This window comes from Episyrphus balteatus, chromosome 2, assembly GCF_945859705.1.
Source record: "Episyrphus balteatus chromosome 2, idEpiBalt1.1, whole genome shotgun sequence".
NCBI classification, from domain to species: Eukaryota; Metazoa; Arthropoda; class Insecta; order Diptera; family Syrphidae; genus Episyrphus; species Episyrphus balteatus.
In genome coordinates, this window is record NC_079135.1 from 118,666,889 (window position 1) to 118,690,805 (window position 23,917).

The 23,917-nt window shown below is 32.2% G+C and overlaps 2 protein-coding genes across 3 annotated transcripts in view; one reads left to right on the top strand and one right to left on the bottom strand.

Moving 5' to 3' along the window:
* LOC129910790 (protein artichoke) overlaps positions 1–23,917 on the top strand; it is a 435,745-nt gene that overhangs the window by 356,473 nt on the left and 55,355 nt on the right. The gene's annotated exons all lie outside the window — the stretch shown is intronic.
* On the bottom strand, positions 21,312–22,863 carry LOC129909684 (uncharacterized). Its single transcript, XM_055986758.1, has 3 exons — positions 21,751–22,863; positions 21,480–21,671; positions 21,312–21,415 (listed from the first exon to the last, which is right to left on the bottom strand). Exons 1-3 carry the CDS (start codon positions 21,959–21,961, stop codon positions 21,312–21,314), a joined length of 507 nt encoding a protein of 168 aa, XP_055842733.1. The 5' UTR covers positions 21,962–22,863.

Below are 23,917 nucleotides of genomic sequence, written 5' to 3' on the forward strand. Positions count from 1 at the left end.
CATTAATTCCATGTACCTTTTTGGTTCAGTGACCTACCTATATTTTTCATTTTAACTAAATTGTTTATTTAAGTCTTTTTAATTAAAACCTAGAAAATTTATACCTAATCTTAGTTGTAGGTCTGTAGGTTGAAACTGGTATCATTACAAAATCACTTTAAAATATCAGTTTACTTTACTTTAACAACTTCCATTATCGCTTAATGTTCTGCTACCACTTGTCATATTAAATATCTTTTTCTCGTCCAACCCCCCCTTTTTTATTGTTGTCACAGTCACTCAATTTTTACTCAACCATCTAATGAACAGTTGGCAATCATGCTCTAGAAGTAACCCGAAGAAAGTGGTAATTGGACACTAATCAGTGGATTACCGTAAACAATTCACGTCAAGTGACAGCAAGAGAAATTTGTATTTGGCTAACCGTCCAGAGGGCGCTAGAAAAACACAAAACACAACAAAAAAAACACCTTAAACAGCGAAAGTGAAAACCCATAAGTTGTGTGTATTTTGCTTGAGTCTGAGAGTCTTTAGTGTGGGAGTTACATAAAATCTTACACTTCTTTGTCAGCTGTCATACCGCACCGACACACGATTATCCACAGTCTTGTGTTATTTTTTTTATTCTCTCATGGTTCTTTTTAGTATTTTCGTTTTTTTTTTTTTTGTTGTTGTGAAACGTTCACGTTCTTGATAAGTCTTTGACCTTTATGTCTTTGGCGACCTTTGTATTCCGAAGAAACATGACGTCATGCATATTCAACAATTTACCAAGAACGCAAGTGTTTGGTATTATTACCCAATACCCTAACACGAGGACTTTCACTCTTATTTTCTCCCTTATTCGTTTTGTAATTCGATCTTTATCGTTGTTTCTGATTGTTCTGACATTTTTCTGATGAAGGTAGGTAAGGTACATACAATGTCTGTCTGTATGACGTCCATTCGAAGAGGGCGTGACGATAAAGATTTTTTTACAACAATTTACGGTTTCACTATCGATGACCATCATTTTTCTTGTTTTTTTTTTTTTTTTTTTCTTTGACTTGATGGTTTTCCTTTCGTTTTTTTTTTTGTTCATTCTCTTCTTGAATTGTTTTCTAATTCAATTATAGTCTTTTTTCTTCTTCCTGCTGTTAAAAGGGTGGGTCAGGAATTTTTCGATTAAAAGTATCAAAACAAAATCGAGTAGGAACTGACAGTTGTTGTTGTTTTTTGTTGTTTTTGTATAACTTTAAAAGTTTTATACCCTTGTGAAAGAATTGAAAAGGGTGTGTGGTTAAGCATGATGTATTTAATTACTGTTAAAGTGCACTTGTTGCGGTATTTTAACTTTAAAATTGAATTAGCAAACACATATTGCTTTTAAGGGATAGAAAATGGTATCAATTATATAAGTTTCCATATTTAAAGGGGTTTTGTTAAGTTTGAGTAAAGTGTGTTTACTTTTAGTTCAGTCCAATTAGGTTTTGAATTTTGAAAAATATTTAACTGCAATGTGTTTTCTCATACCCACAAGCACAAGTATACTCAGAAATAGTATTAGGAATATGGCCACCAATTTTTTGTCCACCGCCAAAGGTGGAAAAAAAAGAAATAGAAATTTTGAAGAGAATAATATTCTTAAAATTCAAATCAAAATCTTAAAACCTATTGTTGCGGTAAATTTTACCACAACAAGTTTTACCTCCCCATTCCATTCCCTTTTAATCATTTTCTTGAATCCCATTCTTTTGCTGCTCCAAAATGCTCGAAGAGATTATTAGAGACCTGGTCCATCAGCCAGAAGCTTGTTCTTTGAGTATCTTGGAAAAGCAAACAAAACAGGTTTACATTACAACATATAGTGTGACGTGTGATTGATGGTTCACACAGACTATAAAGTCAGTATTGGACGGGCGGTCCATACTTTTTGAGAATTATATTATATCTATTTGGACGGGCGGTCCATAAAATTACTTGAAGAAAGATACATGTGATATGTTTGTGAGAGATGACTCACCCAGGATATAAAGGCATGAAGTATTTACCCATGCCCAACGTAAATGTGAATTATAATTCACCAACATAAATTTAGCATGGCCGAGTGCCCAACATAAGTGCCTTGCACAAAAAGTAAAACCACTTTGCGATGTGTTTCCCTTCCCCTAATTGTCTGCGCGAAGGTCTACGGTTTTAGTTTATTTAATTTTCGCGTTTGAATCCTTTCTCGCGGTTTAATTTGAAAAAGTAAATGGTCGTGACTCCGTCTAGAAGAAATATTTTCCTCCAATTTATTAGTTCTGGGCCGGTTTGGGCTGGGGACTTTGCGTGATTTTTAAATAGTTTCTCGTTTAATTCTTTTTAAATGGAATTGGCGGAAGCGGGCTGAATGCGTCCACTGAGCCACTGTTGGTGAGAATATCACCAACGCATGAGATCGCATGCGATGGTTTTTCGACATCGGAGCAGGCCGCTAGCCAATAGGCAGGGTGCTGTTGTTAGACCGAGACAGAAAACCTCCATGCACTAAGATCAGAAGAGGATGACCATATGGTCGTGTCGGCATGTTCGTTTTGGCCCGCCATTATTACTTCACTTCTTGGAAGACTTTTAAGCGAGTTAGTGGTGAAAAGTTTAAACGAAAAATTATTACGATTTTTGCGATTTTATTTTTGAGAGTTAACTTGCGATTGAGAAAATATAAGTCCAGTTGGGGCGAATATTTTGTGGTAAAATTTTGGAGGAAAATTTTAATTCGGAGGAGGTCCGATAGAGCCATTTTAAGGGAGGAAATTTGTCGGGGATATTGACCAGGATAAAGGATTCAATTTTTGAGATAAGTATTTGGTTTTATTTGTGAAAATATTAGTTGGTTAAATTTCGTTTTTTTGAGTGGCCCTAAAGTGGGAATAATTTGTTGACCGATTAGGCCTTCGCTCCGTTTTGTTTTATCCCGATCTTTTGCGGGACTCGCGACCGTTGTAACTTACCGTTGTCTTTCGGGATCTTTCCCAAAGTGGTTTTCCTTTGTGTCTTTTTGGGCACAAAGAAATTGTTAATTTTTGTTTTTGCTTTTGGTTTTCTTTTGCTTTTTTACATATTTACATTTTGAATTTCATTCGTCGTTTCAAATAAATTATTATTGTACTATTTCTTGTTTTCGAAAAGATACTGGGTTTTAGTCCAGGACTACCAAGGTTTCCCAGTCTTTAAAAATAAAATTTCTTAAATTCCAATTAGGAAATAAATTCATTTCTTTTATTTTCAATTTTTGAAGATTAATTTTCAGCTTAGGTCTGGTTTTGGTAAACTTCCACTTAAAAAGTTTCCTGGCGCCCACCCTAGTAAGTAGAAGTAACACCCTGTGTTTACTTTTATTTAATTTCCATTTAGATAATTTGTTTTTATTGTTGTGTATTTTTTTTTTATTGTTGTTTGATACATTTTATTAATCGGACGGATTAATAAAGTGTATCAAAAAGTCTGAACCCACCCCATCACACTGAGCTACGGGATACAGCATAATTTTGTTGTATGTTTGCATATTTCATTTCATCGAACGCGCTCATTGTTTGACAGTTGTCATTTACCTCATTAAATTAATTTCGATTAAGTCGCGCTTTCGTTTGTTTTTCTTTTATTAAAGTAATAAATTTATTAAAGTAATAAAATAATTAGATTCGCGTTTCATATTGCTTATTAATTAAAGTTTAGTATAATTAAATTTATTAAAAGATCGGTGAAATAAAATTGCAACAATTGGCGCCCAACGTGGGGCCTTTAAATACTTTTTAAATATTTTTATACTGTAGGATAGTTAATCATTGTAGATAAAATTTGGTGGTAAAGGGTTGCCAACGTGCAAATTTAATTTTTTTTATTCTTTTTAAATAAAAATAAAAATAATTTTAAAATTTTTTTTAACATCTACAAGAATTTAATTAGTTTCATTGAAGATAAATATTTCGAATTTTTTTTAGAGTTGCCAAGGTGCAAGTTAATATATATTTTTATTGTTTTATTTTTTTAATAATTTGATTTCAAAATAAATTTATTTCTCCACTACAGGAGTTGATAAATTGTATTTGAGATAAAATTTGTCTGTTTCGTGCAGAGTTGCCAAAGTGCAAATATTTTTTTTATTCATTTTAATATTTTCTTTTATATTTTTTTATTTTATTTTATAATTTAAACAATTCAAATTAAAGTTCTATTTTATTTAATTCGCTTCGGTACTTAAAGTTTTAAGATAAAGTTAAATTTTTGTTCAATTTATTTATTTTAATTTTTTTTTTCGTTTAAAGTAAATTTATTTTGTTGGTTAAAAATGGATGTTAGTCAGATAAATCGATTATCGCAGGAAGAAATTTCCTACGAAATTGAATGTCGAGGGTTAACTTTAGGGAACGTTGAGGAGATGCGCAAATCGTTAAGAGCTGCCATCAAATTGGAACGTAGGAATTCGTATGTGCCTCCCGCTTACCCGTTCACATTTGAACAGGATCAAATGGCGGTCGAGAAGAAATTATTAGAAATAGGAAAATTATTATTAAATCCACCAAAGTCAGAAACTTCGGCGGAATATTTGAAAATTATTACCAAAGTTGAGTGGGGATTACGTAGAATGGATCGATCAATACCGGAAAAGGAAGAACAGGATACAATCAAACAAGAATTAAAGAATAAGTTGGTCATGGCTATGGCAGCTTTAGAAGATGATGGGGATGATAGGGAAAATATTGATAGGGAAAATTTTGATAGGGAAAATAAGGATAATAAGGGAACAAAGGAACAAAATCAAGCAACGAAAGAGGTTGAAAACCAGCGTTCAGCTGAATCCTCGGAAACCGGTTCGATTAGTACTTCTGGCAGTACATCGACAACAGTAGGAGTGCCAGATGTTAGGATAGATAATAATCGCGATAGGGACAGCGGGGTCAATCCAGTTATAGAACGGGTTGTACTCCAATCTGAAAAATTTTTAAATATAGCGAAGTGGGACGTGAAGTTCACTGGAGAGCGTTGTGGTGCTTCCGTGAACGCGTTCCTTGAGAGGGTCGATGAAATTCGAAAAGCTAGGGGAGTTTCAGAAACTCAACTTTTTAGGGCAGCAGTAGAACTTTTTGTAGGGAAAGCTTTAATCTGGTTTAGGGCAATTCGGATCTCGATTAATTCGTGGCAGGAACTCGTGAAAGAGTTGAAACTCGAGTTCTTGCCACCGAATTATGACGATCAACTTTTAGAAGAAATTAGGCGTCGTACACAAGGCAACGATGAATCCATCGGGGTCTATGTTGCTACAATGCAAAATTTGTTTGGTAGGTTAACTGAACCCATTTCGGAAAGTAGGAAGTTGTTGATGATTCAACGGAATTTGACACCCTTTTATCAAACACAGCTTGGTTTGGCTAAACCAACTTGTGTATCTGATTTAGTAGCATTAGGTAGGAATTTAGAGGCTGTTAGGGCAAATGTGGAAGCTTATGTTCCACCACCCAATGTTCGGAGTAGTAAGAATTTGCTTGAGCCAGATCTGGCATATATTGGATTAGGTGTTGAAAATCCCAGAGTTTCGGTTGTTGCTGAGAACAACGGAAATGTTCGTCAGGCCCCATCTTCAAACCAATCAAGGTCGTCGTCGATTAGGTGTTTTAATTGCAATGGATCAGGCCATTTTGCAAATAGGTGTTCCGCTCCTAGGCGTTGTTTCGGTTGTGGGGAATTGGGGGCGAATAGACAAAATTGTAGACGCTGTTCGGGAAATGGGCAACGGGCTCTTGCGCCAGCAGGGCGGGAAGCTCGGAGACGTTGAGGGTTTTACCTGCTGGAAACCAGCTGGGGAAGAAAGTTTATTTAAGTTTTACTCTGGAGGCAAACGGTAGGGACAATAGACCACACTTAGGAATTAGTATTTATGGTTCTAAATTTTTAGGTTTATTAGATTCAGGAGCTTCTAGGACCATAATAGGTAGGGATGCTTGGAAAATAATAGAAAATTTAGGGCTTTCATTGAAAAAAGACACTGTTCACTCTGTGAGTTTGGCAGATGGGACAGGTGTCGAAGTTTTAGGAACTCTCTCTCTTCCAATTATAGTAGAGGATAGGGCAATTCTGATTGACTGTTTGGTCATTCCATCTATACCACATACGGTGATTTTGGGCGCAGATTTTTGGGCGCTATCGGGTATTGTTCCGGATTTAAGATCACGCGTATGGAACTTTTCGGAACCGGAAAGCTCGGTTTCGATTTGTTCCATTACAGATAGATCAGATTTGGGTGATAGGGAATTAAAAACTTTAGAAACGTGGATCGAGGATTCTTTTAAGAAAATGCCTGAGGGTTTAGGGTGCACAACTTTAGTTGAGCACAAAATTAGGACGTCGGCGGAGCCGATAAAACAAAGATATTATCCGGTTTCTCCGGCGATGCAGGGACATATTGATAGGGAACTTAACGAAATGTTAGAGTTGGGGGTTATCGAAAAATCGACCAGTGCGTGGTCATCTCCAATACTTTTAGTTAAAAAGAAGGATGGTTCCTATAGGTTCTGTGTGGACTATAGGAAGTTAAATAAAAATACTGATAGGGATGCTTATCCACTTCCATACATAAATTCAATTTTAGATAGGCTTCGGGGTGCTAGGTTTTTGTCTTCGCTAGATATAAAGTCAGCATATTGGCAGATTCCTATGGAGGAGAAATCTAAGCCTTTTACTGCCTTTACGGTTCCTGGGAGGGGTTTATTTCAATTTAAAAGTATGCCTTTTGGTCTTCACAATTCGCCAGCGACTTGGCAGAGATTTATCGACACAGTTTTGGGTGCCGATCTTGAGCCGTACGTTTTCGTCTATTTAGACGATATCATTATCATTTCCGAAAGTTTCGAAAAACATCTAGAAATTTTAGAAGAGGTGATGAAAAGGTTGATTGAAGCGGGATTAAAAGTTAGTAGGGAAAAGTGCAACTTTTGCATGCCATCATTAAAATTTTTAGGGTATATAGTGGATCGAAATGGTTTACATGTAGATCCAGAGAAAGTGGAAAGTATGGTTAGGATTCCAGCACCGAGAAATGTTAAAGAAGTTAGAAGTTTTATAGGGACAGTTTCGTGGTACCGACGATTTGTACCAAATTTTGCGGAACTGCTTAGGCCACTATCTGATCTTACTAAAAAGAATAGGAAATTTACTTGGACACAAGAATGTGAGGATAGTTTTAGGAAGGCAAAAGAGTGTTTGGTGACAGCACCAATACTTACTTGCCCAGATTTTACACGACCTTTCGTCGTACAAACAGACGCGTCAGATTATGGTATCGGTGCAGTTCTTTCACAGAATTTTGAGGAAGGGGAAAAGGTTGTCTGTTACCTTAGTAGGTCTTTAAATAGGAACGAGAGAAATTATAGTACCACAGAGAAAGAATGCTTGGCTGTACTTTGGGCTATTGAGAAGTTGCGACCGTATCTCGAAGGTGTTCGATTTACAGTCGTAACGGATCACTATTCCTTGGTATGGTTAAGTAATCTTAAAGATCCACAGGGGAGGTTAGCCCGTTGGGCAATTAGGCTTCAACAGTTCGACTTCGAAATCATTCATCGCAAGGGCAAAGAGCATGTAGTACCGGATATGCTTTCTCGAGGAGTGCCGCAGTTGGGTGGTATCTCAGAAGGGGATGTAGATCCTTGGGTGAACAAAATGATTGCTGCAGTCAATTCAAATCCACTTAGGTATCCAGCTTGGAGGGTTGAACAGGGACAGTTGTTCAAATTGGTAAAGGCTAATCATGTAGTTGTACATGAAAATAATCAAGAATGGAAGAGAGTGATAGGTAGAAACCAAAGGTTAGGGATTTTACAAGAGTTTCATGATGGTCCATTAGCAGGACACATGGGTGTTAGGAAAACTTTTGCCAGGGTTGCGGCGAAGTTTTACTGGCCAAAAATGAGGGCTGATATTACCAAGTATGTTAGAAGTTGTAAAGTTTGCCAACAGGTAAAGCCGGTGAATGAAAAACCAGCTGGGTTGATGAGTGAGAGGGTTGGGATAAAGTCACCGTGGGAAATGATTTGCATCGATTTGGTAGGTCCACTTCCAAAGTCGAGTAGGGGTTTCACTTACATTTTGACGGTAGTGGATTACTTCACAAAGTTTCCACTATTGTTCGCGTTGAGGTCGGCGACTGCTAAGGCAATTTGTAGGGAGTTAGAAGATAATGTGTTCCTGTTATTTGGCATACCAAAGGTGATCGTGAGTGACAACGGTCCCCAGTTCCGATCCAAGGAACTGGCAGCGCTTTGCCAGGCGTACGCGTCACAAATCAACTTTACTGCTCATTATCATCCGCAGGCGAATCCTGCGGAACGGATAAATCAAATTTTAAAGACGACGCTGAGGGCGTACGTCGCAGAAAACCACAGAGTGTGGGATCTACAACTTGCTAAAGTGGCGTGTGCTATCCGCACGTCACAGCATGAGGTTTTGGGTGTTTCACCCTATTATGCGAATTTTGGGAGGGATATGGTAACCTCGGGGAGAGAAGTGCCATTTGTTGGAGACAGTTCTGGGAACGCTCAGGATCCGGAGGGGATCAGAGAACGCTTCCGAGAACTAAGAATTGATATTGGGAAAAAATTACAGGCAGCCTCGAAAAGAGCTGCAGAAGCCTATAATCTTCGACGGCGTGATGTTCAATATCACCCCGGTGAAATTGTTTGGCGTCGAAACTTTACTTTGTCGGATGCCGCGAATTATTATGCAGCCAAATTAGCACCGAAGTTTGTCGGTCCGTTTGAAATTAAGAAGCGTGTGTCACCTTGGACATATGTCTTACAAGATAGTAATGGTAAAGAGCGCGGAACTTGGCACGTTAAGGATTTAAAACCGTTTACAGATGCATCCGTTAATAATTAATTTTTTTTAGTAACGTAGTTTTTGTAGTTTAAGTTTTTTTTGTTTTTTTTTATTATCATTTTTATATATTTCACTTATTTTTATAATTCACATTAACTTTTGATTTTCAGCTTATTTATCTTTGATTTTATATTTTTAAATTTTTGATTTTATATTTTTGATTTTTTTGATTTTTTTTTCTGATGGAAAATCCTTTTTCATCCTGGGTACATCTTTGAAAATGTGTTACAGTTCTTCGAAATGTAATCACATTTTTGAGGAGGTAAGGGTGGGATTTGTTGCGGTAAATTTTACCACAACAAGTTTTACCTCCCCATTCCATTCCCTTTTAATCATTTTCTTGAATCCCATTCTTTTGCTGCTCCAAAATGCTCGAAGAGATTATTAGAGACCTGGTCCATCAGCCAGAAGCTTGTTCTTTGAGTATCTTGGAAAAGCAAACAAAACAGGTTTACATTACAACATATAGTGTGACGTGTGATTGATGGTTCACACAGACTATAAAGTCAGTATTGGACGGGCGGTCCATACTTTTTGAGAATTATATTATATCTATTTGGACGGGCGGTCCATAAAATTACTTGAAGAAAGATACATGTGATATGTTTGTGAGAGATGACTCACCCAGGATATAAAGGCATGAAGTATTTACCCATGCCCAACGTAAATGTGAATTATAATTCACCAACATAAATTTAGCATGGCCGAGTGCCCAACATAAGTGCCTTGCACAAAAAGTAAAACCACTTTGCGATGTGTTTCCCTTCCCCTAATTGTCTGCGCGAAGGTCTACGGTTTTAGTTTATTTAATTTTCGCGTTTGAATCCTTTCTCGCGGTTTAATTTGAAAAAGTAAATGGTCGTGACTCCGTCTAGAAGAAATATTTTCCTCCAATTTATTAGTTCTGGGCCGGTTTGGGCTGGGGACTTTGCGTGATTTTTAAATAGTTTCTCGTTTAATTCTTTTTAAATGGAATTGGCGGAAGCGGGCTGAATGCGTCCACTGAGCCACTGTTGGTGAGAATATCACCAACGCATGAGATCGCATGCGATGGTTTTTCGACATCGGAGCAGGCCGCTAGCCAATAGGCAGGGTGCTGTTGTTAGACCGAGACAGAAAACCTCCATGCACTAAGATCAGAAGAGGATGACCATATGGTCGTGTCGGCATGTTCGTTTTGGCCCGCCATTATTACTTCACTTCTTGGAAGACTTTTAAGCGAGTTAGTGGTGAAAAGTTTAAACGAAAAATTATTACGATTTTTGCGATTTTATTTTTGAGAGTTAACTTGCGATTGAGAAAATATAAGTCCAGTTGGGGCGAATATTTTGTGGTAAAATTTTGGAGGAAAATTTTAATTCGGAGGAGGTCCGATAGAGCCATTTTAAGGGAGGAAATTTGTCGGGGATATTGACCAGGATAAAGGATTCAATTTTTGAGATAAGTATTTGGTTTTATTTGTGAAAATATTAGTTGGTTAAATTTCGTTTTTTTGAGTGGCCCTAAAGTGGGAATAATTTGTTGACCGATTAGGCCTTCGCTCCGTTTTGTTTTATCCCGATCTTTTGCGGGACTCGCGACCGTTGTAACTTACCGTTGTCTTTCGGGATCTTTCCCAAAGTGGTTTTCCTTTGTGTCTTTTTGGGCACAAAGAAATTGTTAATTTTTGTTTTTGCTTTTGGTTTTCTTTTGCTTTTTTACATATTTACATTTTGAATTTCATTCGTCGTTTCAAATAAATTATTATTGTACTATTTCTTGTTTTCGAAAAGATACTGGGTTTTAGTCCAGGACTACCAAGGTTTCCCAGTCTTTAAAAATAAAATTTCTTAAATTCCAATTAGGAAATAAATTCATTTCTTTTATTTTCAATTTTTGAAGATTAATTTTCAGCTTAGGTCTGGTTTTGGTAAACTTCCACTTAAAAAGTTTCCTGGCGCCCACCCTAGTAAGTAGAAGTAACACCCTGTGTTTACTTTTATTTAATTTCCATTTAGATAATTTGTTTTTATTGTTGTGTATTTTTTTTTTATTGTTGTTTGATACATTTTATTAATCGGACGGATTAATAAAGTGTATCAAAAAGTCTGAACCCACCCCATCACACTGAGCTACGGGATACAGCATAATTTTGTTGTATGTTTGCATATTTCATTTCATCGAACGCGCTCATTGTTTGACAGTTGTCATTTACCTCATTAAATTAATTTCGATTAAGTCGCGCTTTCGTTTGTTTTTCTTTTATTAAAGTAATAAATTTATTAAAGTAATAAAATAATTAGATTCGCGTTTCATATTGCTTATTAATTAAAGTTTAGTATAATTAAATTTATTAAAAGATCGGTGAAATAAAATTGCAACACTATATATAGTAAATAATTAAAAAAATATTTACGTACCTACTTTAAATAAAATAAAATGCACGACTTAGAGTTAAAGTTGCTTAAATTTTTAAGACTTTTTATATAGAAATTTGGAAAAAAAAATTCGTTTAAAAAAAAAAAAATAAAATCTGAAATTAAATTGCCCTCCAAAACAAGTATGCAGTTTTGATTAATATATTAACATGCATTTTTAGAACAAAAAATTTTCAAAATCGTTAGAGCCGTTTTTTAAAAAACTAATTTTTTATAAATAACTTTTTGGAAAAAAAGTTTTTAAATAAAATTGGTATTCCATTTTGTAGAAATCACTAATCAACATCTAAAAACAAAATTTCAAAAAAATTCAATGTACCGTTTTCAAAAACTTGATTTTTCAAAAAATAAATTTCAAATTTTTTTTTTAAATCCAAAAATTATTTTTTTCAAAATTTTATTTTTGGCTTATATTTTTAAATTATATAAATGCTTTTTTGTTGAAATCGAATAAGCAGTTTCGGAGAAAATCGGATTTGAAAAAAATAAAACGGTTCAACCATTTAGCTCTTGTATTGGAATCGGATATAATATATTTTAGCTAAGTCATAATAAAACCTACTAAATTTGAAGAATTTCAACTTAATCTAATATATGTAGGTATTTAATGAAAAACGTAAAGGAAGGCCGTAGCTTTCTTAAGAATGTTGGTAATGGCAAGTAAAAAAAAAAAACAGTTAGGCTTAAACACTTTAGTTTTAAAATTTAAAGATACATACATAAATGTGAATCGCTAACAACTTTTAAATAGCTTTGTTCACATTTTTTTAAATGATAGAGCGGACTTTTTAGTCATCCCAGTATGAATAATTATATATTTCGTTTTTTTGTATTGCTGGATTAAATATTAAGAATTCTTATTTTACCTTTTTGTTTTGCTTCTTTAATTCCATTAAAAACGCAATTTTTATTTTTATTGTATCGATATATTTCGAGGGCCTTTTTGCCTCATCATCAGGATCAAAAATACTAACAATAAATTAATGATTTAATTCGTATCTCGTATTAATTTATTGTTAGTATTTTTGATCCTGATGATGAGGCAAAAAGGCCCTCGAAATATATCGATACAATAAAAATAAAAATTGCGTTTTTAATGGAATTAAAGAAGCAAAACAAAAAGGTAAAATATGAATAATTATACTTAAACAATTTGAAAAATCCCAAAAAATTTTCAATTTTTCATTTTTTTTTTCACCCTTTCAACTAATGTATAAATCAACTCAATATAATTGGTCAATATCAATATTAACCTCTTTTGTAAAAATTGATATATTTTTGAGTTAATCGCTTAAACATATTGGGCCATATTCAGGAAGATTTACTAAGTCCACAGTTTAAGCCAAATAAGTTAAATAAACTCGACTGCTATTCATATACGTTTTCTTTGCAATGTTTAACTAAACTCGGTTTATTGAAAAAATCTATTACAATTATACTTCTAATAATGACATTTGACATCATAATTGTCAGAATTGTTTTATGGGGTTTTCGTTTGGTGTACAAAAAAACAAATATTTTTTTTTATCTAAATCATGTACCTTTGGATCAAAAAATAAATTGAATTTTTATCAAAGGAAGACTCCATTAATATTGCTGCTGTACTTAAGTCATTGAAAACAAAAGTATAACTATGTCACTCTGGTAGAACACTTTTATTAGGTTAATATCGTCAGGTGGTGAACATTGGTGTTGTGATTGTGCCACATTTTCAATTAGTGTTTCGAAAATCCTCTGTTATATCCATCGACATTTTATTTGATAAAATAAAATAAATAATAATATTTGTTGGCATTTCATTAGCTACAGACAAAAATCTTGATTTTACGTTTGCTCGCATTAGTAATTGTTTAAAAATAGCATTCCTTGTGTTTAAAGTTAGAACACAGGCTTATGACTAGGCTAAACTCTGGGCTTCCAAAGTAATAGCTTAGAAAGATCTCAGTAGACAACTATGAATAGGGCCCATTTTGTTTATAGAATGGCTGAACCAATTTTAGTCAAAACTTGCATACAAATATTTCTTTTATTACTTTTTATACAAACGAAAAAAGTATTTAATTCCAAATTTTTGCATCTAAAACATTTGTTTTTATTTTTCAAATTTTCGAAAATATGAAATTTTTCTAGAATTTCTAGAAATAGTTTCTTTTTACTTGCTCTATAGGGCAAGTATTGGTTTTGTGTCGAAAAAAAAATTGACTTTTTAATCAAAACCAACATTACGATGATGGAGAATTCCGAAAAAGTGGGTCCCGCAATTCCGTCCGTGCGTCTGTGCGTCTATCTGTACACATTTCCACAGCCTAAACGGGTGGACGGATTGTCTTCAAATTTAGTACAGATGATTTTTGTGGAATTCTGAAAGTTGTTTTTTTTTTGTTTTTTTATATCTCGTTTAGAACGTATACCTCCCATACAAAAAAATACGATATTACGAATTTCTCGAAAACGGCTCTAACGATTTTGATTAAACTTTGTATACGTAATATTTAAAGCAGTGGCAATAAAATTGCATTTTTATTTTTTCTCAAAAAAGTCAAACAACAAAAAAAAATTTTTTCATTTAACCAATTTTGCCCTAAATGTCGGCTCTTCCCCAATATCATTTTTTTTTTTAATTTAGAGCCAGCTTTTAAAATCTACAAGTAGACTAACATAAAAGTGTTTTGAACTGAAAGAGCAAGTACGTGCGACCCCAGTCGTGCATTTTATTTATTTAACGGATCAAGCAGAAAAAAATCAAAAACTTCTAGAGCCGTTTAAAAAAAACAATTGTTTTTATAAAAAAAATAAAAAAAAAAATAGGTAAGCCATTTTGAAGTTATTATTAACTAAAAAAGAGTGATTTGATTATATCAACAGGTTTTTAAATCCGAAAAGACTACACAGAGAAAAATAGACCACATAAAATAGAACAAAAACAATAAGATTTCTCTATGGTTTTCATCCAAGAAGGAAACCTTATTAAAACAATCGGGTTTTCCTTATTGTTTTAAAATCTGCAAAAAAATAAAAAAACGATGACCAGGCTGGGAATCGAACTGGAGACTTCAAATCATTAGTCGCCCACCTTACCACCTGAACCAACCAGCCATGAGAATATTGATCGCGATTTTTGTTCTAGTGCTAAGTTGCAAAAAAAATCAACTTTTCAGTCAAATTTTAATAAGATTTTCTCTATAAAAATAATAAGAAATCTCCTTAAAAAAACCTTATTAATCGTTGATTTTAATAAGATTTCCTTATGAAATGTATGGACGGTAAAACAATATGGCAATCTGTTAGTTTTTAGCGGGTCATATTTTTCTCTGTGTAGGCATTGCTGATGTTAATGAGTTTCCTTTATAATTTACCAAATTTCACCACTGTTTCACTATTTTCACCTCCTTTAAAAAACTTCGTCCATGGATTCACTTTTTTATGTGAATTAAGTTAATTTTCTAAAATCTTAACAAATTCGATTAGAAACACCCAATCTGACTATTTATTATGTAGGTGTGTTTGAAATTTTTATATTGTTTAACTACTCCGACACTTCATTTAATTCATTCGAGCTAATTCAGTATTAGATTTTTCATCAATCACGGTAAATTTCGTTTGTTGTCTAACAAGAACATTTGATTTTGCTAAAACACTGACACAGTAAATAGCAAAGGTCCTAATATTGATCCCTGAGGAAGCACTGTTTTACTAAAGGAAAGAAAAGAAGATTTTCTATTATTTGGAAGAACTGCTTGGTTACTGAATTATAAATAAAAGGAAACAAGTGCTACAGCGGTTGATATAAATTGAAACTTGTTGCTAATTTAAGTGGTTTGGGTCCAACCTCAAAAAAGGAAAAATGATCTGTCAATCAGGTTAAATGCTGAGAAACAGATAAATAGTGTTGGTAAGGGGTTCTACACTGAAAAAAATATTTAATCAAACAAACTAAAGGCAAGTTGAAAAAAACTTTTCACTTTCATGACGTGAAAGTACAGTCTATAGTGTATAAAATGTATGTAGAAATTAAAACTGCAATGTTTCACTTTTAATTATTCTATGAAGCAAGAAAATAGAGACATCGTGTAGCTATAATAACATTTGCATTCAACTCTGCATCTTGGTCTGGTATGTTAAACTTTCTGTCAAATGTTTGCCAGACACCATTCATTCAAAAAACATCTGTATGTTTTGTTATTGTTGATTTCCATCATCTCTGTTAAAATTGTTCTAATACACTTACATATCTTCATTAATAAACAATATTTTCAAAAATAATTATACCGATTACCATAGCCAGCCATAAGGTTATTTTGTTATCAGTGCTTACAGACTAACAAAATCTGAAAGTCTCATTTATCGAGTCAGAATTAGCTTTGCCTAATTATTTAGTAATTTATTCCCTTAAATTTGAAAGAACGGTAAATTTTACCATCATCATTGCCTTTCCATTACTTTACACCCCATTTGAGGAGAAAAAAATAAAATAAATCCCACATTGACTTACCCACCATTTTTTTTTGTTTTGCCTTTTTTCTTATAATTATCTCATTTCTCAAGAAATCTAGAAAAAAATCTGCATAAATCTTTCAGAGTGAATTCATATTTCCCGGCACCGCGGCATTGGCAGTTTACCCACTCTTCCCCTTTCTCTTCCTGTCGTTCTTTTATATATTTTAATGCGCGAACTCCGTTTCCAGCAATTCCTCTGCCCTTGGCAACACCACAGTCTGCTAAACAAACTAATTAACAGAATGCAGCTTGTCCAAGTGGAAAGCGTGATGATGTTGGATGATGATGATGAAAACCAAAAGAATCCATAGAACGGTAAAAGTGCCACAGCACCAAGCTTGGGTTTGACGTTTTAGGCGATAATTATCTTGGACAATGACGGAGACAGTCCCACACTTTTTCTCTATGCGAATAATATTAACTTGGGTTCGAGTCTTCTTGGTTCTGATGATGCAAAACCAAAGCTAACAAAGAAGACGATGAACTCGAGCGTGTTTCACTTTTTTTTTTTTTCTTTTTTTATTTTTTTACTTGTACTCACTCTCACTCATTCACTCTCACGCCCACGCCCACGCTAATGGATTTTCTCGGTTCACATGGGGGATTGTTTACATTTTTTTTTTTTGTTTGTTAAACGGTACAAAACGTCGTCGTTCGAGTCGCTGCCGTCGTCGTCGCGCCAACAGAACAGAGAGTTTCACCACTCACCTGTGAGTTGGTGGGTGAAAGAAATCGATTTTTTTCTTTTTTTTCAACTCCCCCGTCACGTTTTTAGGATTTTGTCTACTTTTTCCGCTTTGGTAGCGAATTTTTGCCGACAATTTTATTTTATTTCGTGATTTTTTTTAGCAAAAAAGAATACAAGAAACTATTTTTAATAGAATTTATTTAAGCGGAATTTTGACAGTTGGGACAGCAGCTCTGTTTGCTTTGCCACGAGATACGGTACTTAGTGGCCGGCAACTGTCAGATTATACTCTGAAGGGCAGCGAATTTATTGGAGCGATATTGAATTACTTTACCCGTTGTTTGGTTGAGGGTCGGTCTCAAGTCTGAGTTATAATAGTTGGTCGTTGCGCTATGGCGCTGTGACTGTGTGATGTAATTAGGTTGACAGCAGCATGCTGTTTATTTAGCAATACTATGCTGCATTCACTGTTATTTCTTTAGTTTTTTTTTTGTTTAAAACTTCTTCATCAAATAAAAAAAAGATGAGACAAATATTTAGAGCTGAACTGAATTGAGCACTTGCATAAACTTTGTTTTTATTTATTTATTTGTTATATTAAATTGGCAAATTAAGGTTTTTTGCAGCCGGCAGAAACACAAATATTATGACGTTTACATAGCGAATTGAATGCAACGACTCGATTAATAAAACGAGGGATGTTTTATTTTTTTGTTTTTCTGTCTTCTGTGTTTTTGTTGACAGATCCGTTTTCCGTTTGCTGTGTTTCTGTTTTTCTTTCTGTTGGGGGAGTTGGAACAAAATGGAATATTCTATAGATTTTGGAACATGTAAACTTGAGGGTTGATTTGAATTTTTGTTTGCTGGTTCTTTTTTCAATATGTATGGTTTTGGTCAGTTCATATATGAGAGTTGAGACTTGAATTGAGAGTCAGATGACAGGTGGAATTGTTTGTCCTGTGTGGATATTGAACAGGGATGTTATGGAGGTTAATGTGTTCATGTTTGAATTAAGGATGAGAACGAAATGGTTTTACATTATTTGACTCTCTAGAACTAAAAAAGAATATACCTACACTTAGGAGCAAAAAAACGGAATCAAATAAATTATATTATATTAAAAACAAAAATTGCCATGGATAAAATATTTTTATTCAAAGTCTCATGGTCTCATTTTAAAGCTTGTATTTTTTACTTTGAATTATTGGTAAAAACATAAAAATGCATACAATAGTGTTACCGCTATCTGTCAATAAATTGCGCTTCATTTTTGTTTTACCTAATGTTAAATTTTCCAGTTACTCTCTGTTTCAATTTCAGTCTTTTTTTTCCAACGATAGTTTTAGCGTTGTCTGTCAATGAATTGCACTTAATTTTTTTTTAAATGATAAATTTTCCAGATAACTTGTGTTTTAATTTCAGTTTTTTTTTTTCCTTACATACTTCATTTATGTTGGATGGATGGAACCAACGAACGGATTTTTCAGTTCTTAGCATTGACTTAAAGCTTTTTTTTCAAGCTTTTCAATGGTACCATTAACATTCATGTATGCCGATTACTTCACGACCAATTTTCGTTTTTACTAAACGCAAAATTTGATTCCATTTTTTTGCTCCTAAGGCCCAATTTATTCACTCTTCATTATTTTTAAAGGCTCCATTAAAAATTATAAAACTGTCAAATCGCATACAAATTTTAAAATTTCCCTTTTTTAATGGCGACTTTAAATTTAATGGAGTGTGAATAAATTGGACCTAAGTGAAGTAACGAAAACGAGAGCTTTTTCAAATACTAAAATTTTACTGGTTGATATAACCTATTAGGTATATTTATAAAAATAGAATTTGTATTGAGTGCAAAATAAAATACTGCAAGGACTAAATTGTTTGATCTCATAAAGATTAATACATTTCATTTAAATCCAAAGAGTGATTTTAAATTACTGACTTTAAAAAAGTAGTTTCAAAAAAGAAGACTTTTATACGAAACTCAGGAAAATCTCAATTGTTGATTACTATTGTCATTCACAGTTTAAAATAACTTATGTGCACATCTTTTTATCATAACTCTCTTGAAAATTGAAAAGTATCCGTTTTGAGAGGTTATTTTAGGCTTCAATTATTATTAAAAAATTAGTCTTCAAGACCATAATACATTGTTTCTCTCAAAAACTAGTCTTCAGATGGCCTTTAAGTCAATCAAGATATTAAAACACGAAATGTTTTGGTATTTTTGTCATTTTGGGCAAAGTAGCGTATGAGACTCGAGTCCAACAATTGATGATGTTTCCTGAGTCATAAGCTCATTACTGCACGTTTTTTACAAAAATTAAAAATGGATTCAAAACTGAAAAGAAATGTTCAATAAAAAACTGTCGGAATTCAGTTAATTAAATCACGTTTTTAAAAAATCCCGACAAAAAGTTTAATAATCCCGTCTTTTAAAATCTCTTTTATTCAAAATTACGATATTTAATAATCCAATTATTAAAAATCCCAAAATCAATAAAACACACAAAATCTCCCCAAGTTTATTTTTTAAGAAGTACCATTTAAAAAAAAATCATCAAAAGATACCCCTTGTCCAAAAACTAGAACTAGCATTAAAATCGTAAGGCTGTTTTTAAAAAATCTTACTTTTCCAAAAATTATTACATACTTATACATGTAAATGGAAGGTGTCGGAGTGTGTGAACTGTGAAGTTAGCCCAATTTTTTGAAATGGTTGTTTTTGGAAGTTATTCCAGGTTTCAAAAATGGGAGTTTTAGATCCACTTAAACTTTGAAAACTGATTTTTTAAACGTTGTTTAAGGTCTTAAAAGAAGTTCTTAAAATTATTCTAAATTTTTAGACTTTTGTTTCGAAAGTTAAGTGCCTAAAACTAAAGAAAAATGAAGCCCCTATTTTTCAATTTTTTGAGTTTTTATTACTTTCAACTTACCTATAAGCTTTTGCCTACCTTGGCTATAATTTTTCGTCGACAGCTATGTGAAATATCAGGGCAGTCAAAGTTCAAAAAAGTGTTCTTACCATTTCCCCAATAAAAAATTCAGGTCTTAAAACTTGTGTTTTTAAGGAACTTTTCAAAAAACTCAGAAAAATTTTGTTTCTTATTTTTGTTTTACAAAAATGTATTTTCAATTTGAACATATTTAACCATCTTCTGTTTCTCTCTTCTATTTAAAGCTTATCTGTTTCAAAGATATTTCAAGCCCCAAAAATTACAAAAAAAAACCCACTGCCCACAAATTTAAAAATCGAATATACAAAAAAAAGCATTCTTCTTATATTGTTCCCAATATGTATAAAATATATTATTAAAAAATAGAAATTTAACAAACAAAAAAAAAAAAAACACAATTTTTATGATATAGGAAAAAGTAGGTAGGTACTTACTGATCCCCAAAAATATCAAATATTAAAAGTTAAAATAGAATTATGTGTTTATATAGTCTTTTAAAATTGAACCAAGTATTAATTAATTAAGAAAAAAAGTATGTTTAAGTACTTAAGGAAACCAAAACCAAACCAAATACGATACTGCGTACTAATAAAAATAAAATGCACGACTGGGTCGCACGAACTTGCTCTTAGAGTTAAAGTTGCTTAAATTTTTAACACTTTTTATATAGAAATTTTGAAAAAAAAATTAAAAAAAATAAAATAAAATCTGAAATCAAATTGCCCTCCAAAACAAGTATGCAGTTTTAATTGATATATTAAGATGCATTAAAAAAATTTTTTTTTCAAAATCGTTAGAGCGGATTTTTAAAAAAACTAATTTTTTATAAATAATTTTTATAAAAATAAAATTGGTTATCCATTTTGTAGAAATTACTAATCAACATCTAAAAACAAAATTTCAAGAAAATTCAATGTCCCGTTTTCGAAAATATGATTTTTCAAAAAAAATTTCAAATTTTTTTTTAAAATCCAAAATTACATTAATACTTCTTCACGAAAAGTTTCGTTGAAATAGAATAAGCAATTTTGGAGATAATCCGATTTGAAAAAAAAAAAAACGGTTCTATGGCAGGTACAGTTAATAATGATTATCAAAAAAAAAAATTAATTAGAAGATAGACCTTAGCTTAACACTAACATGTGAATTTTTTAAACAAAATCGTTGGAGCCGTTTTTGAGACATTTCGATTTTACTAAAATCGGTATATGACAAGTACCGTTATTTTTGGTCCAAAACAATTAATTCCAAAAATCCCTCTGGAGAGTCGCCAAATAACGCTACATACCAAGTTTGACATTAATCGGTCCATCCGTTTAGACTGTAGCTCCTTATACAGACAGACAGACCGACGGACTTCCGGGACCCACTTTTTTGGCATTCGCTAACATCGTAATGTCATGGAAAAATGGTATCTCAACTTTTTTTTTTTGTACGAGTGCATAACTTGATATACCTAAATCGCAAGTAAAACATACGATAAACCGCAATACAAATTTCAAACACAATAACTATAAACCATAAATGCTTTCAAATGACAAAAAAAAACTCTGTTATTCAAATACAAAACTCGAAGCAGGTTGTTTATATTGATTCTTTGTATGAAAATGAAAATCTTAAAGTTGTTCCAAGTGTACAATCACTCAAAATCCAATTGTTTCAAGGATTCATTCAAAAACTTTCAAAACTAAGCATTTTAAGCCAAATTTCAGTTTAAATGGGAAAATCATTTGAAACTTGTTTTGATTTTTCAACTTTTATAAGCTTTCGTTAAAAAATGTGTCATGTCCTTAGAAAAAAAAAAGAAAAAATTGGTAGCTACTATTCAATTATAAAAAAATGATTTATTTAATTTCACTGCAATTCATCAGTTTTTAAAACATTTGGTTTCGTGCAGTATTGTTCACTTTGGCCAAATCCAAAATCACAAGATGATTTATCTGTTTCTATAAAAGAATCTATTAAAGAAAAAAATATTTCATTAGCTTTTTAACACCAATATAATAACAAACAAAGACTTACTTGTTTCATTTCCACAATTATGATTTTTCAGTTCGCAACGATTTTTAAACCATCTACACTTTTTCTCAGAACCTAATTTTGACTGAGCACAAATTTGTTCTTTTTTATTTGAACACGTCTTTTTTACACAGCACTCTTTAATACCTCCAATTGTTAGCTCATTACAATTACCCAAGTCTACTTTATCGAAATCTTTATTAGAAAAAAAGAAAAAAATATATTTTGTACTTTAAGTTAAAAAAAAATGACAATTCTAATTGTTCTCGTTTACCTTTTTTGTTCAAATGAAGGCAATTAAATTTGGCTCGTTCACAATCACTTTTCGAATGCCAACAATGCGTACCATTTGTACCACAAACTGGTGCATTTCCATTACAATATAAGATACTTATGCATTCCAAAATAATATTTGTAGATACTTGGGATATTTGTGTAAAAATAACGAGAAAACAACAAAGTAACAACACCTTACTTGAAGCCATAGTAATTGTGAATGATAATAATAAATTAAGACTTTAGTGATAATGGATCCATTACTGGGTTTTTGTAATAAAATCGTTGGAGTTTATCGTTTAATATACACAAAAAAAAAAAGGTTCTACCTATAAAGCTGCCTATTGTTGGTGGATCTACCTTAAGTAGCTCAAGGAAAATGTATATATTTTCTTTTTTTTTTTGACATTCCACTTTTCTCTGGTAATGATTTCTTTTATCTGTGAAACTGAATAAGTGACCTTAAGTAAGAAGATAAAAAATAAAAAAGGCAAAAAATGACAAAATAAATATATCTGGTAGTTGTAGAAAGTGTTTTTATATTTTCATTTTGGTTGTTTATTTATTTATTTTTTTACATGAGTAATAATGTCACCACTTATCATGACAATAAACTTACCACCTTAAAGCTGAAGAGAAGAATTCATAAGAACAATCGACTCACAAATTGAAATCTGCCCATATGAATGTGAATTAAGCCTCTTGTTGGCTTTTGTAGACTTCTGAGAATTGACACAAGATTCTCAGGAACTACGAATAAAATTTAAAAAATAGGAAAATAAAGAATTTGTGTACAACAAATCGATAAAACCCTTAATTGGCTATCAAGAAAAATAATTTTGATTTTAAAGGATATAATTTCTTAGGAACTTTAGGAGTATTGAAATGTTTAATAAACCATTTCTTACGGGCCTTCAGTCTTGCTCTCTGCAAAAATATAAACCGAAAAGCTACTTTGAAAATTTGAATTGAATACAAATATTGAAGTATACATTTAGGAGGATTATGAAAACAGTTTAAGAAGCTTAACTTATGAAGAGATATCGTGGTGAAATCGTGGTGAATATAAGTTATTGATCACTTAACTGACCTCAGCAACGTTACATGATCATAATTGCCAAAAATATTTTGCATACGTTTAGGAGAATCACAGTGACCATTTCGATTCTGCATTTGATGTTCGATTTTTTAAATACAAAAAATGACGGTAATACATTCACAATATCCGAAATGATTGTGAAAATGGGTATAAATATTTTCAATTCCTGAAAAATGTTTCTTATCTTTCTGGGAAAGAACGAATATGTTCATAATATTTTCATAATTAGGAAGGATGTATCATCCCATTTAAGCATTTTTAGGTAGTTTTTAACAGGTTTGGCAACGTTAAGACAAGATTTTTGTCATATCTACCTATTGTTTTTTTTTTTCAAATATTTTGTGTGCACCTATTACACATAAGAGCCATTGTGAATTAGTCGTAAACGACCTAGCTGATTTCAATCAAAATTTTTAAACAAAAACAAAAAATTAAAAAAAAAAACACATTTTTGGATTTTTAAAAAAATTATTTTTTTTTACAAAATCAATTTTTCAAAAACGGGTTGATAATTTTTTATATGTTGAATAACACATGTTTTTTAATGTTAGAAAATTTTTAGATATAAAAAATTATTTTTTTAAAAAACGGCTCTAAAGATTTAAAATTTTTTTTTCTAAAAATTTCTTTTTATACAAAAATCAAATAGCGTTCCAAGTTTTGAGTAAAAGTTTTAAAAATAGATTTTATTTTTCTTACATTAGGTACCTATTTATGAAATTCCTTAAAAAATAAAATTATGAATTTCCCTTATAGGTATTGGTTAATAAAAAGGTTTAACATAACATTGGAGCTACTTTTACCATAACAGGAAGTGTATTTTTTTTCTATTGAATTACCTATTCCTTCATACAATAAAAAAAAAATAAAGTTTGTATGCCATTGTAATTATTTAATAGAAAATTCAAAAAAAAAAAAAAAAAAACAAAATAATACCATTTTTGTAAATCCAAAAATATATTCAAAATTCAATTTTTGATTTGGGTTAAGTTCAAAATTCTGCCGGGGTCAAAATTTTTCTCTAAAAATTTTACAAAATTCTGCTCTTTCACAATTCTGTTTTACA

What these genes read in the sequence shown, in the direction of transcription:
- LOC129909684 (XM_055986758.1), bottom strand. Translation starts at nt 21,961, where the DNA reads ATGGCTTCAAGTAAGGTGTTGTTACTTTGTTGTTTTCTCGTTATTTTT. An exon ending in CCTTCATTTGAACAAAAAAG is followed by an intron (nt 21,672 to 21,750) that starts GTAAACGAGAAC and finishes TTTCTAATAAAG; the next exon opens with ATTTCGATAAAGTAGACTTG. An exon ending in TAATTGTGGAAATGAAACAA is followed by an intron (nt 21,416 to 21,479) that starts GTAAGTCTTTGT and finishes TTTCTTTAATAG; the next exon opens with ATTCTTTTATAGAAACAGAT.